Raw genomic sequence first — 21,627 nt, forward strand, 5'->3', positions numbered from 1 at the left:
AGTCAACTGGGCTACACCGTGGAGTGCATCCAGGCTGGAAAAAGCAGGCTTGAGAGATACTCTTTTAAGAAGCCAATCCTTGGAAAAACAATTCTTGACGCTGAGTAGGGCACGCAATATTTTTGCACAAGGCTCACTATAGGTTTACTTGAGAGCCAGTAAGATGCTGCTTTAGAAACCAGGAGATGGTGAGTTCTAGGCCTTGGGTGTGAAAGCTGGCTGGGTGACTTTGGAGCAATCCCCAGGAGATGGCGAGTTCTAGTCCTGTCCTGGGCGTGAAAGCTGTCTTGGGAACTGTGGACCAATCACCAGATTGACTTCTAGTCTAGCTGACTGGGTGACTTTGGACCAATCCCTAGGAGACTGTGAGTTCTATCTTAGGCATGAAAGCCAGCTGGGCAACTGGGCCAATCAACAAGAGACCGTGAGTTCTAGTCCTACCTAAGGCAAGAAAGCCACTGGTTGACTTTGGCCAATCTCCAGGAGACTGGGAGTTCTAGTCTCACTTTAGGCATGAAAGCCAGCTGGGCAACTGGGCCAGTCAACCAAGACACTGCAAGTTCTAGACCTGCCTGAGGCATGAAAACCAACTGGGTGACTTTGGCCTATCACCAGGAGACTGGGAGTTCTAGTCCTGAGTTCTTAGGCATGAAAATCAGCTGATGGACTTTGGGCCCATTGCCAGGATCTCCGTGAAGACTCAGATATTCCACCCAACCCTGAGGATACAGCCTGCTATGACTATGACCCTTTCTCACTGTATTTCTGGAATGTGTAATCTTGGCGTATACGCCCATGGGGTGCATAATCTTGGTTTAACTGTGATGGATGATTCCGTGTTTATTTTCAAACCCAATTTCTCGATTCGTTCCACCCTTCACCGTCTGTGGAGCGATCTGGAATAAGTAAGAGACCTTGACTCTTCAGAGAAGGTCGATGGTGGGAGCCAGAAAGTGAAGCCACACAACCTGGGCAGCGTTGGTGAAGCCAGGAGAAATAAAGCCAACGCGACACACACAACACCGGAGAGATTAAAAAATATTTGGGGAGCAACGTGTCATAAAAATGGTACAATGCTGGGAAACGCAGCCTGGGCTTTCAGTCTGGATCCGAGCTCTACTCTCTTAGTATTTACATTCGGGGAAAGGTGTGGGGGGAGAAAGGGAGAAAGTCACAGAAGGAATCAACTTGCATGCACAAAGCCAAGGCCCCCCTCCAACGATGCAACCAAAGTTTTTCTTTCTGGCTTTGGAGAAGGCCAGCCTGAAGGAGGTGAAGGTACTCCCACAAACGTGGTACCTTTGCTGACACGGTCAGCTTCACAAACACCCTCCTCAGCCTTCCTGGTGGTCTCAGTGCTGCTTTGAGCAGGGAAGGGGGATCAGCAGAGGGGGGGGGACCCAGAAAGAAGAGAAATCCACCCCCCCCCTGTGTTTGTCCATCTTTGCCTGCAAAACCAAAAATGGAAAAAAAAAACCACACCAAGCTCTGAACCTAGCTTGGGCCATAAATCAAGAAAAACCGCGAAAACTCCTTTCCGTATAAATAACGCGAAATCCAGGGCGGGTTCTGAGAGTTTCCAAACCACTTCCTGGGCATGTTCAAACGCCGTCCCTTTTTTAAAAACGCGTCCCAACGCTGTCGCTTTCTCCTCCAGTGACGTTTGGCCTCGCTGGAGGAGGGTTGGCGGAGCTTCCTCCAGGCTGCCCGTGTCGTCGGCCTTCCGCCACCGGAACACCATTAAGAACAGGTTGAAATAACGGGAAGACGAAAAAACCCTGGCAGTCTCCCGCTTTCCAGTGAAAGCGGAACCGTCGGTCCGGGTGGCGGGGCGTTCCGCGAGAGAAACACAGGGGGAAACGCAGCTGGTTGTAGACAACACTTCCAAAGGAAGGGAAGGGTGATGGTTTTGTTTCTGGCCTAATCACACCTACGGGGCACAAGCACACATCTCGCAGACGGCCGGTTGTCCTTAATACGAGGGTTTGCCGGGGTGGGGTGGGAGGAAGACGACAGTCAAGCTGCGGATCGCCGTCGGATGACAAAAGCGCCCCGCTGGAGCTGCCCAAGGTAGATCCTCATTTTTGTGCTGTCGCTGGTTTTCCTCACCCAGATCTGTCAAGGGTTGGGACACAGAGAGAGAAATTGTGACGCTGGAGAGAATTCTTTCTGTTATGGAGCAGTTTTAGAACTGGACTGGTGTTGGATACAACATTATAGAAGCTGGAAGGTCACGTGGATTCTACCTGCAATTCCACCCACCTTGGTTAAACTACAACAGTAGGATTGGAAGGGACCTCGGAGGTCTTCTAGTCCAACCCCCCTGCTCAAGTAGGAGACCCTATAGCAGCCGTGGTGGCGCAGTGGTTAGAGGCTACTTCTGCTGCCTGCAATTTGGCAGTTCGATTCTCACCAGGCTCAAGATTGACCCAGCCTTCCGCCCCTCCAAGGACAGTAAAATGAGGACCCAGATCGTTGGGGGCAACAGGCTGACTCTGTAAACCACTTAGAGAGGGCTGCAAAGGAGTATATAAGTCTAAATGCTAAATGCTATTGCAACTGCAGGCTAACTCTGCCCACTGCCAGCAGTTCGATTCTCCTTGGCTCAAGGTTGACTCAGCCTTCCATCCTTCCAAGGTGGGTAAAATGAGGACCCAGATTGTTGGGGGCAAGAGGCTGAATCTGTAAACTGCTTAGAGAGGGCTATAAAGCACTGGGAAGCGGTATATAAGTCTAAGTGCTTATTGCTACTCTGGACAAAGGGCTGTCCAGTCTCTTCTTGAAAATCTCCGCTGATGAGGCAAGCCGTCCCACTGTTTGTTCTCACTGTCAGAAAATTTCTCCCTAGTTCCAGGTTGGATCTTTCTTTAATGATCTTCCACCTATTACTTCTTGACCTGCCCTCAGGTAGTTTGGAGAAGAAGTCAATCCTCTCTTCTCTATGACAGCCCCCAGAGTACCGGAAGACTGCTGTCACTCATTAAGTTGCAGTTCAGAAGATGTATTGTTCGACACAAGAATCTAGTCAACTAAAGTTCAGCACTAAACTGGCGCTAGATAAGAATCAACAGAATTCAAGAGTAATTTAGACTTGGACCATTTGTGGCAACAAAAGGATTCCAAGCTAATGACATGCTTAACTCCGCCCTCCATCTCTGCCTGCTCTTCTACAGAAGCAGGAAAGATGATAGCTTTCAACTGAAAAGCCCATCATTATCCAGCTAGAAACCAACCACGCTCCACTTTAGCAACCCATCTAAGGGCAGGAAAGAGTCAAAGGAGCGCACGGATTTAAAAGCATTGGAGCAGTAAGGGTCTCTGTTTCTGAGCCACCGCCAGAAAAGCTAGACGAGAGTTCTGATTAAGTTTCAAAAGGAGCGTGGTGGTTAAGATCAGTAGTGTTAATCCAAAGAAATAATTGCTCGATGAAAATCTCCCTTCCTGCTCTGAAGGATCCTTCCCCGAAGCTCTTCAGAGGATGGTTGCCATGCAACTGAAGCAAGAACAATACAGTTTATCACACGCCAAAGTTATGGGGAAGGCTGCAACTCTGGAGCCCCTGGACCAAAAGGAGACATTGTCTTACCTCGTTGGCTCCCACCGAGCTGATCACACAGCTGATTTTAGTGTTCTCTTTCGATTCCAGATAAATAGCCTGGCTCTTGTGATACCTGGAAAAAGAAAAATGTGTACTGATTTATCGTAGGGCACGTTCATATCAGATTTCAGTTTTAAAAAAAGGGGGGACATGGGAGTACAATACAAAACATAGAATACAAAACCTAAAATCTTAACAGGAGGATTGGTTTCCGAACTACACACTTATACATACACTGAATCAAATTTAATTTGAACTGAGTTGCGCTCACCGTGTGAATACATCTGCTAGGTACCTCTTGACCTGACTCGGGATATTGTGTGAACACGTGGCCTCCGTTTCTCCTTCAATTGCATATCTGTGTCCCTTTTTTCCCCAGCACCTTTGTAACTTTGAATGGTCACTAAACTGTTGTAAATCAAGGACTACCTGAACTCCAGCCATGCACATTTAAAAGAAATTCGACCTGAAATAAAGCGACAATTGCTTGGCGGTTATCCTTAGCATGCAAGCCAGAACTCTCAATGGAAATTCTATATTCCTGTAACCTTTCTTTCTGATCAGTTTCTTACTTCGATGCGAAAGCCTCTTCTCGTTTCCCTTGTTTTATTCACAGCCATCTTGGCCTTTGGAAAAGGAGAAATCTACCTCTCTACTTCCTTCCTTCATGTTCTACAACCCGTGGGTCTCCATTGTGGCCCGCCAGTGGCCAGCGGAGTTGGCGGCAGGCTCAGGCAATGAGGAGGTTGGGGAGGAACATGTGCCAGTCCTGGAGTCTGGGGAAGGCACTGGCGAGGGCTCTGCATCGGAGGCAGAGATGGGGCCAACAGTTATCAGCTGCCTTCAGAGTTGGAGATCAGTGGGGCAGAAGAACAGCTGGAGCCTGTTCCCAGTGTGCGCATGCACAGAGCTGCCAGGAGAAGGGAACAGCTAAGGAACAAGGGTCGACTTGGGAGTAAAGGCTCAGGTGGACAGTGAATGGCCCCTCCCATAGGGAATAAAGAGGAGCGAAAGGGGAGTGGGGTTTTGCAGGAGACAATAAGTTCAATTCATGAGGGTGAGGATCTGTTCCTGACTTCTTGCCAAGTAATTTCTGCGACAGCGTGATATTTGGAAGCTATCAGCCTGGCAACTCTCCAAGCCTGATAAAGGTCTGTAGTTGTGAAATCTCATGAAAGACCGTTGGCCGGGACTTTGCTGGAGAGGAATTCACTTTAACCTAAATATAAGGGGTTTTCTCGGGACAAGGAGTCGGCTTCATGATTTTGAGAACCCTGGGTCAGAACACTCCCTCCCTGCTGTTCCACCCTTTCTGCTATGTACAATGTGTGTGTGTGTGTGTGTGTGTTTGTGTGTGTGTGTGGTGCAGATATATATTTATGTATGCATATAGCATGTGTGTTATATGTGTGTTTGGGTAGATATACACTTCTCTCGAGAGCAGGCAACAGAACTTCATTTTTAATGCAGGCCGGTGTGCTCGCAGTAAAAATAAAAATGACCATAAAATTATCTTCTTCCAAGGCATCATTTTTTTACCAGATCTTCTTCTCCCCAGCGGGGAGGAGAGATTAAGCGTTTCAGGTAGAGATTAAGCATCCCCTAATCACAAGCCTGGATTGTTTGACATGCGCTTCCTGTTTACGCTGCTCCACTTGGGTATCTAGGTAAAGCACAGAGAATCTCTCCCCGTTCCTGATTGCTCTTAATAGCTCAGCCTCCTGCCCAACCACGTTCAAAATGCTGCTTCCATTGTGGTTTGTGTAAATTTCCTCTCCGCTGTTTGTATTGATTGGAAACTTCACCTGCCTGCAAGAAACATAGAAGAACCTGCAACCGTACGCCCGAGGGAAGAGGGGAGGTAATGAGAGAGAGAGAGAGAGGGAGAGAGGGAGAGAGAGAAGGGAGAGAGAGAGGGGGGGCCTGTTTTACGCTTCTCCCAATTTCTGGCATTTAAAGTGAAGTATCATTGCTTTTTACCCTACCTGCCAATTATAATGGAAATGACCACGGGATTTATTAGAGCAAGGGAAAACCTTTTATGCTTTCTGATATGATCTAAAATGTTAGGCATGGGTTTTGAATGTATGAGTGTGTCAAATCCAGCAGCTTTGATTTCTGGGAGCAACTTATTTACGATAACACCCAACTGCGCTTAGCAATGGAAATTCTCTTCCCAATTGTGGCTTACCACAATTGAGGACTACCTATGTAGATATTAGTGTTGTCTTTTCGCTCCCGCACGCAATTGTCCTAAGCAAGTACTGTCTATCACACCTGACTCCATAAATGAGGGTATTATTTTCACTAAAAACCAGGTTTCACTTAACTCTTTGCACAGATTCTGGGTTCCAGCCTGAAAGCCATTATTTTTATAAGTCTAAACACCATTAAGGCGCTTTAGATATTCCACTCCTAGCCACAATCGTTTTGTTCTTTCGAGATAATGATCCTTTTACATGTTGCCTATCAAGAAAAGTGGGGGGAAAGAAATGCATTTTTGTAGCAGCCGGCAGATTCATGTTTAAAAGACATATGATAGCTGGGGAATTTTAATTTGCACGTCAAAATTGTCCACCTACACATGGGAGCTATTTTAAAAGTATCAACTTTTTGCCGAACTATTGCAATTAATTTTTTTTTTTAAAAAAAAAAAATTACAATACACATTTATCACAGTAAAAGGCGATGGCTAACTTGAGCGTAGGAAAAACTGTAAAAGGAGCACGAAAACAACCAGAAACGTTCTGAAATTAAACAAAACGTTTAGCCTAAATATAACAAATATTCTATTACATGCAGAAAAGCCCAAGCCAGTGAACACCAATGCCAGAAGGGAGTGAAGTTTGTGGAGAAGAGAAGAAAGAAGGAAGGAGGGAGGGAGGGAAGGAAGGAAAGAAAGTAGGTAGATAGGTAGTTAGGGAAGAAACCTTAGTGTTCAATGAGGTTGGTGGCTTTCTTGTAGATGTTTCATTACCCAAACTAGGTAACATCATCAATGCTAGAAGGGAGTGGGGTTTGTGGGGGGGGGAGGGAGAGGAGGAGGAGGAGAATGACTGTGGGGTCCTTGCAGACTAGATACCATCATTGGTGCCAGCCCAGTAGCACTAATGAGGTTACCTACTTTGGGTAACCGGTCATTAAACGAGGGCTGTAGATGGGATCTTTTTAAAGATATGGCAGATATGGAAAAGGGGGGGGGGGAAGGGAGCCATTTTTTTTCAGAGACAATTTCTGATGGTCTCCTGCCACCTAGTGGTATAAAATGTTCATAACACAACCTTGATTTCCATTTCCTCCTGAGTTTGGCTCTATGGGGAGACTTTGGAACTACGATTCCCAGAATCCCTCTGCCAGGCTGACCTAGACAGGATAGTCCCCACTGAGCGCGAACAGCCATTACTTCTCTCCATACTTAGCTTCTGACCAGAGCAAAAACGTTGTTCTTAAACCTTGCTCTTAAAAAGGCCCTCATTCCACACACGCCCCTTACCATCGCTTATCGTAGTAAAGCTTTCCGTCTTCTATCCGTGCCTCAAATCGTTGGGCGGGGGATTCTGCTGGCGTCGTTGGAAGATGCTCGGGCGAGGAAGGAGAAGCTGGGACAGAAAAGAGGACCAGGCGATAAGCATCAGTTTAAAAGTCTACGGAGGTTGTCAGTCATCCAGGACATGGTTGTGCCAAAGATGCTTTTTCAGGAGGCAACTGGACTTTCTGGTTTTTTTTTCTTTTAAAGACGTTTCGCTTCTCATCCAAGGAGCTTCTTCGGCTCTGACTGGACGGTGAGGAAGGGAAGGATTTATGCTCCTTGCAGACAGCTGGTCATTTGCATCCTTTGAGAGGGCCGTTGAGGCCACTTGGGAGGTGTTATCTGTGTCCTCAGGATCACCTGAGTAGTGCAAAGGGTTTCCCGTAGTCTGCAATTTCCCCCCCTGGAAATCCATTCCTACTGCCACACTGTTCAAAGGGTGTTCATCCCAAATTGTATAGCTATAGATGTGGACACAGATAAAACCTCCAAGTGCTTCAACAGCCCTCCAAAAGGATGCAAATGACCAGTTGTCTGCAAGGAGTATAAATCCTTTCATTCCCCACCATACAGTCTGAGCTGAAGAAGCTTCTTGGGTGAGAATTCCATCTGTCTGGTAAACTCGCAAGATTAGTTCTTCTCGCTATGTGCATTTATACCCCCAAACTAGACTGTGGTGTTGTTTCTGTGTCATATATGTGGGTATGGGCATATTTTTACTTACTTGTTTATTGATATGTTTGTCATGCTTTTGTACTGTATATTGGAGGTGGTGACCCTTTGAGAGCTGGTATGCAATGACATTTCATTTTAAAGAATGCCAATTGGTATACGTTTAAAGTGACAATAAAGTTATTCTAATATACCAAAGGGGCAGTGGACAGATGTTGAATCTGGGGTTTTCCGTATGGCAAGAAGGGCACGAAGCTTCTTCCTTCTGTTCCAAGCCAATTAAATTAAAACAATGCCCATGGTCATATTACTCACCTGGTCTTTTAGGCGATTTAAGCTGGAAAAGAAAAGGAAAACTGTTGAAGCTACAGTCACAAAAATACAACCCAGAAATCTGAGAAATTCATTTTTAGCTGTTTTCAGTTGTACGAAGAGGGACCAGCTGAGGTTGCAATCTAGATGTGCTGGATTCCAAACCCCATCATTTCCTTGGGTGGCGTGGCTACCGGCCACATCAGCTGGGAAGGGAAAATATTCCTAGAACCCCACTTTCTAGAGATCCCCAAAACTATTAAACTACAAAAAATATTTGCAGCTTGGGGTTGAACTGTGGAGACCTGGGTGCTCTCTAAGCTTGGTTGATTTCTTGCAGATGGTTGTTTCATTACCCAACTAGGTAATAATATCAGTGCTAGAAGGGAGTGGGGAGTGTGGAATGGAGAAGGAAAAGAGGAGGACGACTGTGGGGTCCTTGGCGCTGTCTAAGTTTGGTGGTTTTCTTGCAGACATTTCATCACCCAACTAAGTAACATCATCAATGCTACCATTTTAACTTTTTACAATGGTTGGATGTGACAGCTGTAACGCTGAATAATATAGAAAATAAGGAAGAACAGCTGCCTTCAGAAGACACATGTAAAACGAGTCCTTCCTAAGGAAAAACAGGCTATTTGCACAAATCCAGAGAAAACAAAATTGGGGTGGTTAGACAGAAAACTAAAGGGTTGTTGTTTTTTTCTCCTGCTTATTCTCCTAGCCGCACTTACCTTATTGAGAGTCCTCAAATCTTCCATGATCTGCTCATCCGTTAGGAGATAATTGAGCTGAGGTAATCCACATTAAGGGTCATCCAAAACAGTCATGGAACTGCTTAGGGCAGGGGTCGGCAACCTTAAACACTCAGAGAGCCACAAAGGTCCTAACCAGAAGCCCCTCCCCCAATTCAATTCTGGAGCCAAACAGACCCGATGGCAGTTTCCCCCACCATAGAGTCTCCTCCTAGCGCGGCGTCTTTTTTCCCCTACCTGTCCGAACCTAAAGCCCTATCAATTGTGGAGCCGACCGGCAACAGGGAGCCCAGAAGAGGGATGGAAAGAGCCGTAGGTTGCCAACCGCTGCCTTAAACTATTACCCAGCCTGCTTCAATTCCTTTTGCAACCTCTGGGATTTTGACAGCCACCAGCCTCCACAGAGCTCTTCCTACAGAACCCAACTGTAGCCCCAGAGCTGGGGCGGGGCTTCGCTAGCAGCGGTGGCTCTTCCATCCCAAGGACCGGCCCATAGATTTCCACTGCTCTCCTCTCCTCTCCCTTCTGCCTTCCAGAACCGCAGGTTGCTGATCCCTGGCTTAGGGCCTTGCCAAAACAACCCAATGGTGCCCTCTCATTTTCCCATGTCATACTGAGAGGTGGGCTGGAGTTTGGATTTAGCCAATGTTGATTGAATATGAATGAACATCCCGATTTTTGGGAAAAGAGGGGAAGGATCTTTAACACTAGGAGGTCAGTTTCCCTGATTCGAGGCCATCTAAAAAAATCAGTTGGTGCTGGAAAAATAGCTTGGAAAGTACTTAAACGGGTGATCAGGTAAGAAATAAAGCAGGGGTGATCAATCTTGGCAACTTTTAAGACTGGTTTCACTTTCAGTTGTGACTTTGAACAGCTGCTAAATGAATTGTCGTTAAGTCAAGGACTACCTATGCTGGCCAGCCTTGGTTTTCGGGGCAAGGTTTCATGGTAGAAAGGATATCTGGGGCTGGTTTCCTCCTTTTGTCAGGAATGGGCACCGGATCATTTGGCCTCCTCCGCAATTTCCTGGTCATAATCGGTTTCACTTCCATGGAATCTGAAGAGAGCAACAAACCAATTGGATTATGAGATCCACAAATTTCTTTAAAGGCACAGCGGGGAAAAAACAAACCCATCTGAGTACTGAGGCATCATCATCATCATCATCTGATTTTATCAAAAACCACCCTACTTGGAACAGCTTATGTCCTCCGACACTACCTGAACAGTTCCTAGGTCCTTGGTTAGGACTCAAGCTGTTGAGCTACCAACCAGCCCCAAAGGCTGTGAATCTCACTAAAGATTTACTACTACTACTACTAGTTACTACTACTACTACTACTACTAATTATAATAATGCAAAACTACTGTGGGACTTCCAAATACAGACTGACAAAGTTTTGGAACACAACACCCCGGATATCGCGATTGTGGAGAAGAAAAAAGTGTGGATCATCGACATTGCCATACCTGGTGACGGCAGAATCGATGAGAAACAACTTGAAAAAGTCACCAGATATCAGGACTTGAGAACTGAACCGCAGAGACTCTGGCATAAAGCAGTGCAAGTGGTTCCAGTGGTACTGGGCACACTGGGTGCTGCTGTGCCTAAAGACCTAGGCAAGCAGTTGAAAATAATTGGCGCTGACAAGATCACCACTGGTCAGCTGCAGAAGGCCACCTTACTGGGATCTGCTTGCATAATCCATCGATACATCACGCAGTCCTAAACGCTTGGGAAGGGTTCGACTAGTGATTTGTGATACGAAACCCACCATAGTTATCTTGTTTGCTGTGTACACTGTCGTTTTTTGTGTCAAACAACAACAACAACAAAAACTATTTCTTTACTCCCCACTCCACCCCCACCGATATATTTTTCACATCTATAGAATGTAGAGTCAAACTCTGTTATCCCAACTCTGTTATTCAATTTCACTGAATCTCCAAACCAGGCTGACTTTCTGTTATGGCCTGTCAGCTGCCGGCCTCTCCTTCAGCCGAATAAGAGGCGGTGGCGGCAGCGTGAGAGTCAGGGACAGCATCAGGGCAACCTGAGAGCTCTGAGGGAGAAGAAGAGGGAAGGGAGCTGGCAGAGAGAGAGAGAGACAGAGACAGAGACGGAGTCTGAGCCCTCCATCAGCTCTCAGATGGAGAGTCAACAGCCCCCAGGTCTGGAGGTGGCTGATGAGGAAGGAGGAGGAGCTGGGATCAGTGCCTGATGCACAGAAGGCAGAGGAGAGGAGAGCAGTGGAAATCTATAGGCCGGTCCTTGGGACGGAAGAGCCACTGCTGCTAGAGAAGTCCCACCCTAGCTCTGGGGATAAAAGGCAGGGGGCAGGGATGAATAGTTGTGGCAGACAACTATTCATCTCCAGCTGGACAGGTTTATTAGCCTTCGAGATAAACTTTTTTACCGGGGCTGCCAGAATTCCTAATAAAGGAACCTTTTGAGTTCACGTCAGAGGTTTTGTCATGTTTGGGGAGCTGGGTCAGAACACATTCGTAAACATTGCATTGAATCTACGTATTGAGTCAAGTGCATCCAAAGCGATTTGTCTCAACGGTTTGGAAAAAGTTTTAGTCTCTGCTTTACCTCCTGTCAGTTCCATGGTGAGCTTCTCACTCTCAATCATCTTCTTCTTCTCTTCCAATTCAGCAATCAAGCTCTCCTTCAGCTCGATTTTTTTATCTTCAAACTCCTTCACTGCTGCTTTTTTCTCTTTGATGTAGTTTCGTTCCACCTGCTCTGTCTAATCCACACCCAAAAGGAAAGGAGAGCACTTTTAAGGTTAAGGTGAAACGTAGGTTGCTGTTGCGTTAGTGAATTCATTAAGCGGCTGCCTGACTCCCATCTTGGATGGGGTTCTAATAAATTGGGTCCAAAATAATGATCACAGAGTGAATGTGGATTGATGGATGGAAGAGAATGGCCAGTCTAAATGGAAATATATAAATATGGTCTGTTATTTGTTTGCCAAATAAAAACACAGAAGGAATGGAGTTAATTGGGGCAACCTGAAGTGTCAGGTTTTCAGTAAGCTTTTATAAAATTTCTATGGCAATGTAACTGGTGGAATTCTTAAGACGACGATTATTTCTTGGAGACAGTAACAGTAGCAAGGAACTAACCCGAGGCTTACTAATTACAAGTATCTCTGCTTATATCACCTAGATGTTATGTATGACTTGTATCATTTCCCCACCTTTCTGAAATGTACAACTGCAATTTTTTGTATGTAGGATGGTAGGATGGGAAGGAATTCCTCCAGTGCATACTGTTAAATAAATGCAGCAAGCAAGCCTCAATTATTGGTTTTAGGGATTTGATTTTACAGGTCCCACCACTTGGTACAAAAAGGAGTCCCTGCAGATTTTACTCTGCTGGTCGTTGGCGACTATAGTGAGCAGTGCAATGGGACAACTTGCCACAGCCAACTTGCCATGGCCAACTCGTGGCCAAGGTGGGACTAGAACTCTCAGTCTCCAGGTGATTGGCTCAAAGCCACCCACCCAGCTTTCATGCCTAATGTGGGGACTAGAATTCATGGTCTCCTGGTTATTGGGCCAAAGTCACCAGCTGGCTTTCGTGGCTAAGTCAGGACTAGAACTCATCATCTCCTGGTGATTGGCCTGGTGCCTTAATCACTAGACAAATTGGGTCTATTTTTATGTGTACCTGGGCAAAACTACCAGCCACTCACCCCACCAAAAGTACTTGAGTGTATACTAAATCATTTTTTTTTTTGTACAAGATTCATTAAAATCAGTTAACAGCAACTCTGTTTAAATTTCAGTGAATTTATTCCAAATCTGTCTAGGCTGGAATCCAATGCAGCAAACATAAATAATCCTGAAGTCCTAACAAAATAGTTTTTGTAAGATATACTTACTTCCAACTGAAGAAAAAGCTCTGGAAGGAAACAGACATGACAATTATTAGAGGGAAGATACAACCATGTTTAATTTTAGTAGAATACTGGAGTTGTTCTGGGATAGGTTTGTGGATGACAAAAGAGGATATTGTCTTTAACGCTAATATGGCAAGTGGGCTTTGAATATACTTCTTTCTGAACGAAATCCCTCAAAAGTACACAATTCACCCACACACAAATGCATGCACGCACGCACGCTTATTCATCATTTATATTGCATTTATACAATTTTGATTTATATTTATGTAGCTTGTCCATCTCATCAAAAGTCCCTTTGGGCAGCGCACAACAAAGCAGGTAAAATGTAAAACACCATAGATTTATATAAACACATTAAAAACAGACATATAAAATCACATTAAAAACTAAAGATTAAAAAAAAATTGAATATGTTGTTACAGCAATCCAAGCATTATGGCGTCTGTCTGGCAAAGCATTATTTATTAAATTTATATACTGCCCATCTTGCCACTTGAGGAGATTCAAAACAAGAATGATGGAAGTTACATGGAATTTCGGGCTGTATTTTCCAGTATATAGATAGGACCTAATTGTGAGAGCTAATTGTGAGAACTAACACAACGCTCACAACAGGCTGTTTCTTGATTTTATAAATAAATCTGATGATTAGTGATAGCTCCAGCTAATTCCAAAAGGAAACATTGAATAACTAGTTATAATAGCTTAGCGATGGAAATGTTGGGCTCAACTGTAGTGTCAGAGCGAATATCTCACTTTGTAAGGTAAGAATTCTGCCTAGGTAATTTTACACGTTAGGACGAATTTGTCACCTCAGTCCAACCTGCTCACCTGCATTGCGAATCCTCTCTTTGTATTGCTGATCCAGCTTCTTCATTCTTTTCTGATATTCTTGTAAGGTACCTATGGAATAAGAAGTCACGGCATGGAAAATTGCAACCACACACCTCCCAAAAAACAACCACCACCTTCTCCCTTTTCTCAATTTCTTGCTATAGACGCAGTTACCTGGTAATCACTGCCAGATTTGAAATAATGTCATTGATTTACTCAGGAAGGAAATTATAGGAATAGTTTGCCAAAAACATTTGCACGCTCTTGGGGTTCTGAATTATAAACTCCTACCTCTACCACTTGACACTGGTCATCTTAGCTGGAGATAATAGGTACTGAAATTAACAGAATAACAGGGACCTCGGAGTCCAATCCCTTGCTTAAGCAGGAGACCCTACATTGTTCCAAAAACCTTCAGGGATGGAGCACCCACAACTTCTGGAGACAAGTTGTTCCACTGATGGTTCTCAACGTCAGGAAGTTGCTCCTTAATTCAAGGTTGCTTCTCTCCTTAGTTTCCATCCATTGCTTCTTGGTCCTGCCTTCAGGCACTTTGGGGTATAGGTCGACCTCTTCTTTGGGGCAGCCCCTCAAATATTGGAACACTGCTATCATGTCACCCCTAGTTGCATATTTTCCTATGTCTCAGTGTTCAATACTCATTTGGCTTTCCATTGGGAATTGATGTTAAAGTTGTTGGGCGGATGTTGGGCATATGCAAGTGGGATGAGTTAAATAGTTGCAGAATCAACTGTTGGGGACTAACAAACCTTCTTGTTAGCATAGTTTCTTTTCCCATTCCAGTGTAGGCAAACTCACAAAACTAAATGGTATCGTAGTTGGCAATTTAGGAGCCTTACCTTCCTGTAGTTGCTGCAGCTGCCTTTTTAGTGATGCCAATTTATCCTGGTACATCCTGCAAAGAGAACAGGTTTTAATGTCATAAGCTGCCCACAGTTACCTGGCAGTGGGATAGGGGACAAAAAAAATTAATAATAATAATAGATGAGAAAGAATAGATGAGAAAGAACTGGAGAAGATAACAAAATACAAAGAATAGCAAATAGAAATAGAATGACTGTGGCAAAAGGAAAAGTCAAAAAGGTGGTACCCATAGTGCAATCCCAAAGCAACTGAAACATTATTGTTATTATCACTTTTTTTCTGTGAACACACTGGCACACATTAAAAAATGAAATTCTGATGCTCTCGAAAGAAAAATGGATATATAACCACACACACATGCACACACATATATGTATATGTATATCTACATACCTATCTATCCATCTATCAGTCTGTCCATCCATCTATCCATCTTGTATAATTATTGTACTTTATTCCAATCTCAGTTTAAATTGTACATTTATTCCAATTTCATTTTAATTGTATTTTATTCCAATTCCATTTTAAACGGTTTTTATCGGATTTTAGTAATAATTTGTGTTTGGAAATCTGCACTTTGATATGGCCCATGGGTTAGTCAATAAAGTAATATATGTACCTTGAATATGTGTGTGCATGTATGTGCGTGGTTATATATTTATACATATATTTATACATACACACACACACACACACATATACATAAATATATTAATCAAAGTCTATTTTGAATACATAGAAAATGAGTCTTGAGAGCTAAGAAGGCCGGGACTAGACAGTACCAAGGTGTCACAATACTCACTGTTCCTTCATTTCTACGTAATCTTCCTCATCGTGTTTTGCCAGATCAGTTTCACTGGCATCTTCCGTATCTAAGCAAAAGGATCAGCATCATGTCAGAAAAAAATCAAATAAAAATCTTTTTTTGTTCAAGTCAGTTTCTCCAGGGTGACCCTGCAGGGCAAAAGCTGCTTAAAACTGGCCTTTTAAAACCCGGTGGCTCTAGAGATGCTCTAGATCAGCAGGGGTGACTTTTAAAAGTGGCAGGGATGGGTATTGTGGTCCACCACCCAGAGTCTCCATGGTAGGGAGAGAGTAATGGGCATTGTGGTCCAGAAGCAGCAACTGCCGCGTTTGGTGCTGTGGTTGGATACCAGAAATCCACGGCAGGAAAAAGGAGGGTATTGTAGTCCAGCCACTTTAGTCAATGTATATGGGAAGAGTAATAGGTGTAGATCAGGGGTCTTCAAACTTGACAGCTTTTAAGACTTGTGGACTTCAACTCCCAGAATCCCTCCTCCTCCAGTCATGTTAGCTCAGGAATTCTGGGAGTTGAAATCCACAAGTCTTAAACTTGCCAAGTTTGAAGACCCTTGATCTGCCTGTCTATCTATCTTCTCTCTTTCTAACTATTCTACCTCTTTATCTATTCTATCTTTATTTATTCTACCTCTCTTTATCTATTCCATCCATCCATCCATCCATTCTATCTTTCTCCCCCTCTATCGATCCTATCGATCTCTCTTTCTCTCTATCCTACTTCTCTTTCTCTATCTATCTACTCCAGGGGTCTTCAAACTTGACAGCTTTTAAGACTTCACTTGTGGGCTTTAGCTCCCAGAATCCCTCCTCCTCCAGTCATGTTAGCTCAGGAATTCTGGGACTTGAAGCCCACAAGTCTTAAACTTGCTAAGTTTGGAGACCCTTGATCTATTCTATTTCTCTCTTTCTATCTATTCTACCTCTCTTTATCTATTGCCTCTATCTATTCTTTTTCTCTCTCCCCCTCTATTCTCTCTTTCTCTCGATTCTACCTCTTTGTCTGTCTGTCTGTCTGTCTGTCTGTCTGTCTGTCTGTCTGTCTGTCTGTCTGTCTATCTATCTATCTATCTATCTATCTATCTATCTATCTATCTATCTATCTATCATCTATCTATCTATCTATCTATCTATCTATCTATCATCTATCTATCATCTATCTATCTATCCATCCATCCATCCATCCTATCTTTCTCTCTCTCTCCCCCTCTTTATTCTATCTCTCTTTCTCTCTACCTATTCTACCTCTCTTTATCTATCTACTGCAGGGGTCTTCAAACTTGACAGCTTTAAGACTTCTGGACTTCAGCTCCCAGAATTCCTCCTCCGGTCATGTCAGCCCAGGAATTCTGGGAGTTGAAGACCACAAGTCTTAAACTTGCCAAGTTTGAAGACCCCTGGTATAGATAGTCCTCGACTTACAACAGTTCATTTAATAACCGTTTGACGTTATAATGGCACTGAAAAAAAGGGACTTATGAACTTTTTTCACACTTATGCCCGTTGCAGCATCTCCACGGTCGCACGATTTACATCCGTATGCTTCGTAACTGACTCATATTTATGATGGTTGCAGCATCACACGACTCTCCTTTTGCGACCTGCCGACAAGCCAAGTCCATGGGGAAGCCAGATGATGGGTGTTGTAGTCCGGCACCTGCACTCCCTTGAGCTAGGGGCACAGCGATGGGTGCTGTGGTTGGGCCCCTGTAAACATACTACAGCCAGCAATGGGTGCTGTAGTCCAGCCACCACAGATGGGGAAGTGATGGGAGTTGCAGTTCATCCCATTGCTTTTTCCACTGATGGCAGAGCATGATGGGCGCTGGGGTCCAGCACTTGCCTCCTCCCTCCAAAGTGATGGTTAATGTGGTTCAACGACCCCCAGAGAGAGAATTATGGGTGCTGGAGTTCACTCCATATATTCTCCGTTGTCGGCAGAGCATGATGGGCGTTGGGGTCAGGCCCCAGCCAAAGGAATGGGTATGGTAATCCAGCCCACTCCCCCCACACCATAGGAAGCGACGGTCTAGCTAGCTCCTCCCGTCCCCCATAGTCGGCGGGGAGTGATGGGTGTTGGAGTCCGGCCCTCCATCCGCACCCCCGCCTCCTCCTCCCCCAGACGGACCGGCCGGGCTCACCCTCGTCGGAGTCCCGAGCGCGTCCGCTGCGCTCGCCGTCCTCCTCCTCGGCGGGGCTCTCCAGCTCCTCCTCCTCATAGCTCTCGGCGGCGGCGGCGGCGGCTGCAGCGACAGCAGCGGCGGCCCCCGGGGGCAGCGTGGAAGCCGGCGGCGGCGGCGGCAGCGGAGGCCCCGGGGGCAGCGCGGGGGAAACCAGCGCGGCGGCGCTCATGGCCCGCGAAGCCGGACGAGGCTCTTCCTCCCTCCCCTCAGCGCCGGTCCCTCCTCAGGCGGGCGGCCACAGAAGCGCGCTCCTTCCTCCGCGCAGGCGCGCCAGCTGCTTCCGGGACCGCGGGGCGTTCCTCCACCTTGTCTGGCCCGTCGCTCTTTCTGTAGACGGCTGGGCGGGGCCTCGCCCTCCAGGACGGGGTACTAGAGGTCTTCCTCTGGGTCCCTTCTTCCCTCCCTCCGTTTCTTTCTTTCTTTTTTTTCGTTCTTTTAATTCTGGAATAGAATTAAAAGAATAGAACATAATTAAAGTAGAATTAAAATAGAATAGAATTAAAGTAGAATGGAATAGAATAATAGAATAGAATTAAAGTAGAATGCAATGCAATGCAATATTTACAGGGGTCTCCAACCTTGGTAACTTTAAGACTTGTGGACTTCAACTCCCAGAATTCCTGAGCTAACATGACTGGAGGGGGAACTCTGGGAGTTGAAGTCCACAAGTCTTAAAGCGGTCAAGTTTGAAGACCCCTGCGAATAGAATATAGAGTAGAGTAAATATAGAATAGAATATAGAATACAATTGAAAGAATAGAATAGAATTAAAGTAGAATAGAATTAAAGTAGAATAGAATTAAAGTAAAATAGAATTAAAGTAGAATGGAGTAGAATGGAATATAGAATAGAGTAAATATAGAATAGAATAGAATAGAATTAAAAGAATAGAATAGAATTAAAGTAGAATAAAATTAAAGTAGAATGGAATGGAATAGAATTAAAAGAATAGAATTAAAATAGAATAGAATTAAAGTAGAATTAAAGTAGAATGGAATGCAATGCAATGCACTAGAATATAGAGTAAATATAGAATAGAATGTAGAATAGAATTAAAAGAATAGAATAGAATTAAAGTAGAATAAAATTAAAGTAGAATGGAATGGAATAGAATAGAATTGAATAGAATAGAATTAAAATAGAATAAAATTAAAGTAGAATAGAATTAAAGTAGAACGGAATAGAATAGAATATAGAGTAAATAGAATTAAAAGAATAGAATAGAATTAAAGTAGAATTAAAATAGAATAGAATTAAAGTAGAATGCAATAGAATAATAGAATAGAATTAAAGTAATTAAAGTAGAATGGAATGCAATGCAATGCAATAGAATATAGAGTAAATATAGAATAGAATATAGAATAGAATTAAAAGAATAGAATTAAAGTAAAATAGAATTAGGATAGGATAGGATTAGAATACAATAGAATACAATTAAAATAAACTAAAGTAGAATAGAATAAAATTAAAATAGAATAGAATAGGGATAAAATAAAAATAAAAGAAATAAAGTAGAAATGATAGAAATAAAAGAGAAATAAAATAATAGAAATATAATTCTTTATTGGCCAAGCGGGATGGGGCACACACCAGAAGTTTGTCTTTAGCAGCAGCTGCACCCTTGTAGGGATCAGCCCAGGTGGCGTTTTCCAGCCCCAACCGGTAGAATTTGAACTCAGGGCTTTTGGCCCCAGGCAACCTTTCCTGGATCCTTTTTTTTTTTTTTGCCCCGCAGCAATCGCGCGGCACCTTCGCGCAAGGTGTATAAACCACCCTCCCAACAAGGCCCCCCTCCCGACGCGTGGGCAGAGCCGGCCCCCCCTCTCTTTCCAAAGCGCCGCTGATTGGCTCGCTCTTCGTGGAGGGGGGGAAAGCCCGAGAGAGGGAGGAGCTGCTTAACTAGAGAGGGGGAGCAGGCTGAAAGAATCGAGCGCCGATCTGTCGCTTCGGCCAAGGCTTTCCCCTTCGGAGGAGGTTCAGCCAGACCCGGGGAGTCGAGCGCCGCGCTCATCGATCGCCATCGGCCGCGCCTGACGGAGCGAGCGAGCGGCTGCTGCTGCCTCTCCGGCGGAGCGGAGGTCGCTCGGAGTGCGGACACCGCGGGCTTATCCTTCCCGGGTCTGACCGGCCGCCGGCTAGGAACTTTTCCAAGCCCCGGACGGGTAAGGAAGCACTTTTGAGGTGGGGGGGCGGGAAAAGGAGGGGGGTCGCCTCGCAAGGAGGAGGGGGTGGGGGAAAAGCACCCGCCAATTGTGGAGAGGGGGCTTTTATTTGCTTATTTTTTTCCCTCTCCCCCCCTTAAGAAAGGAAGTGAAAAAGTGGCGCTGGGGAGGAGGGAGGGGAAAAAGAGAGGGGGACGCCAGAGGTCATCTAGTCGGCCTCCCTGCTCGGTGTGGGCGGGGGCGCGGAGGGAGTGGGCGCCGCCGTCACCGAGCAGAGCCTGGCTGTTCAAAGAGTTCCAGTGCGGGGGGAGGGGGAAGAAAGAGAAGAGTGGGGGAGGGAGAGAGAGGAGGGGGCAGTTTGGGAAGGGGGTCTGGGGAGGAGGAGGAGGAGGGGCGGTCTGGAGTGGGCAAGAGAGGGGTGGGGAGCAATATTGGGAGGGGGTGGGGAGGGTCTGGAGAGGGCAAGAGGGGGGAGAGAGGATTGGGGAGGGGGCTATATTGGGAGGGTGGGGGAGGGCAAGAGGTCGGATGAGGGGTGGAGGTTGGGGTTATATTGGGAGGGGGTGGAGGAGGACAAGTGGGGAGAGGGGTGGGTGGGGGTCTGTATTGGGAGGGTGGGGGAAAGCAAGAGAGGGAGGGGGGCTATATTGGGAGGGGAGGGAGGGAGAAGGATTTGGAGGCTGCAAAGAGCTCTCCATGGTTTGGAGGGGGGACCTGGAGTGGATGGTTGGGGTGGGGGGGTTGCTTTAAGGAAAACGATGCAAAGACTGGTGGACCTTAACCCCTGAAATGCTGGGGAAGGCAGCCAAGGGGGGGAGAAATTGTAAGTAGAATTTGGGGGGGCAGAGAAGGGGAGGACTGGGAGGAGCAACCTTTGCAGCCGCTGATTTTGCCCCCCAGCTCTTCTGATACAACAACTCTCCCTTTTTATGTCCTTGTCTTTATGATTGATGTGAGTCACTGGAGCCTGGGAGTTCTAGTCTCTGTTTAGGCATGCAAGCCTGCTAGGTGAGTTTGGGCCGATCCCCAGGAGCCTGGGAGTTCTAGACGTAAGAATCAACCTGCACGAGAAAAAGAGGAGGAGGAAGGAACATTATGTCTGTTCTCCACCTTGGGTTATTTATAAAAATAATAAAGGCAGGATAAAAAAATTATAATTGGTAAATAAAATGTAAAAAAATGGACTCCGCTCCTGCTGTAATGAACTGTGTTGACCATGAGATCAAGGATATGGTGTGTGTAGAGAAAAAGATTAGAGAGAAAAGTTGAAGGACTATCCTGAGATAGACAGAGTTGGTCTTGAGATAAGGACAAACTGTACTTCCCAGCGCCATGTAGTCTCCCAGTATAAAATAGCAGAATTGGAAGGGACCTTGGAGGTCTTCTAGTCCAACCCCCTGCTTAGGCAGGAAACCCTATATCATTTCAGACAAAATAGCTGTCCAATCTCTCCTTAAAAACTTCCAGTGTTGGAGAAGCCACAACTCCTCACTGGTTAATTTTTCTCACAATTTCCAAATCCTTTTTTTTCCTCCCTAAACTCCACCTTGAACTAGAGATTAACTTTAAGCCAGAGGCTAAGCCTGAGAACGCCTTACTTTGAAAGCAATTTGTCTATGGAGATTCTCCGTCATCCAGATCATGGTTGTCCCAAATGTGCTCCCCCCCCAGAAGCAACTGGACTTTCTTGGTTTTTCTTTGAAGACATTTCGCTTCTCATCCAAGAAGCTTCTTCAGCTCTGACTGGATGATCATTCCCCACCATCCAGTCAGAGCTGAAGAAGCTTCTTGGATGAGAAGTGAAAGGTCTTCAAAGAAAAAACAGAAAGTCCAGTTGCCTCTTGAAAAAGAAAGTACCTTTGGCTTTGAAAACAATTTCACTTAAAGTCAACCTAGGCCCGTGATGGCAAATCTATGGCTGGCTGAGCAGTCAGAGGAGGACCCAGGCCCATCCCTTATCCATC

At 45.3% G+C, this 21,627-nt stretch overlaps 2 protein-coding genes across 10 annotated transcripts in view; one reads left to right on the forward strand and one right to left on the reverse strand.

The window, feature by feature from the left end:
• Positions 1–1,024: 1,024 nt before the first annotated feature.
• On the reverse strand, positions 1,025–17,836 carry SUDS3 (SIN3A corepressor complex component SDS3). Its single transcript, XM_026684615.2, has 12 exons — positions 17,460–17,836; positions 15,302–15,371; positions 14,475–14,530; positions 13,612–13,683; positions 12,760–12,779; positions 11,463–11,619; positions 9,828–9,923; positions 8,846–8,907; positions 8,115–8,136; positions 7,092–7,197; positions 3,587–3,671; positions 1,025–2,115 (listed from the first exon to the last, which is right to left on the reverse strand). Exons 1-12 carry the CDS (start codon positions 17,668–17,670, stop codon positions 2,017–2,019), a joined length of 1,056 nt encoding a protein of 351 aa, XP_026540400.1. The 5' UTR covers positions 17,671–17,836; the 3' UTR covers positions 1,025–2,016.
• Positions 17,837–19,527: 1,691 nt separating this feature from the next.
• Positions 19,528–21,627, forward strand: part of TAOK3 (TAO kinase 3) — a 95,973-nt gene continuing 93,873 nt past the window's right edge. For 3 of the 9 annotated variants that reach the window (XM_087942756.1, XM_087942762.1, XM_087942759.1), the window contains exon 1: positions 19,528–19,663. The gene's annotated coding sequence lies outside the window, so the exon portion shown is untranslated. The remainder of the gene's footprint in view (positions 19,664–21,627) is intronic. The other 6 variants (XM_026684611.2, XM_087942758.1, XM_087942760.1 and 3 more) reach the window with 3 other exon arrangements.

The sequence above is a fragment of the Notechis scutatus genome, chromosome 13, assembly GCF_049901735.1.
Source record: "Notechis scutatus isolate UNSWTSFEM ecotype Mainland chromosome 13, rNotScu1.2, whole genome shotgun sequence".
NCBI lineage: Eukaryota > Metazoa > Chordata > Lepidosauria > Squamata > Elapidae > Notechis > Notechis scutatus.

Excerpts from the sequence above, each read along its gene's own strand:
- SUDS3 (XM_026684615.2), bottom strand. The coding sequence starts at position 17,670 with ATGAGCGCCGCCGCGCTGGTTTCCCCCGCGCTGCCCCCGGGGCCTCCG. Across the intron at positions 9,924-11,462 it reads CACCATGGAACTGACAGGAG|ATTCCATGGAAGTGAAACCG; the intron begins GTAAAGCAGAGA and ends TGCTCTCTTCAG. Across the intron at positions 3,672-7,091 it reads CTTTACTACGATAAGCGATG|GTATCACAAGAGCCAGGCTA; the intron begins GTAAGGGGCGTG and ends TTCTTTTTCCAG.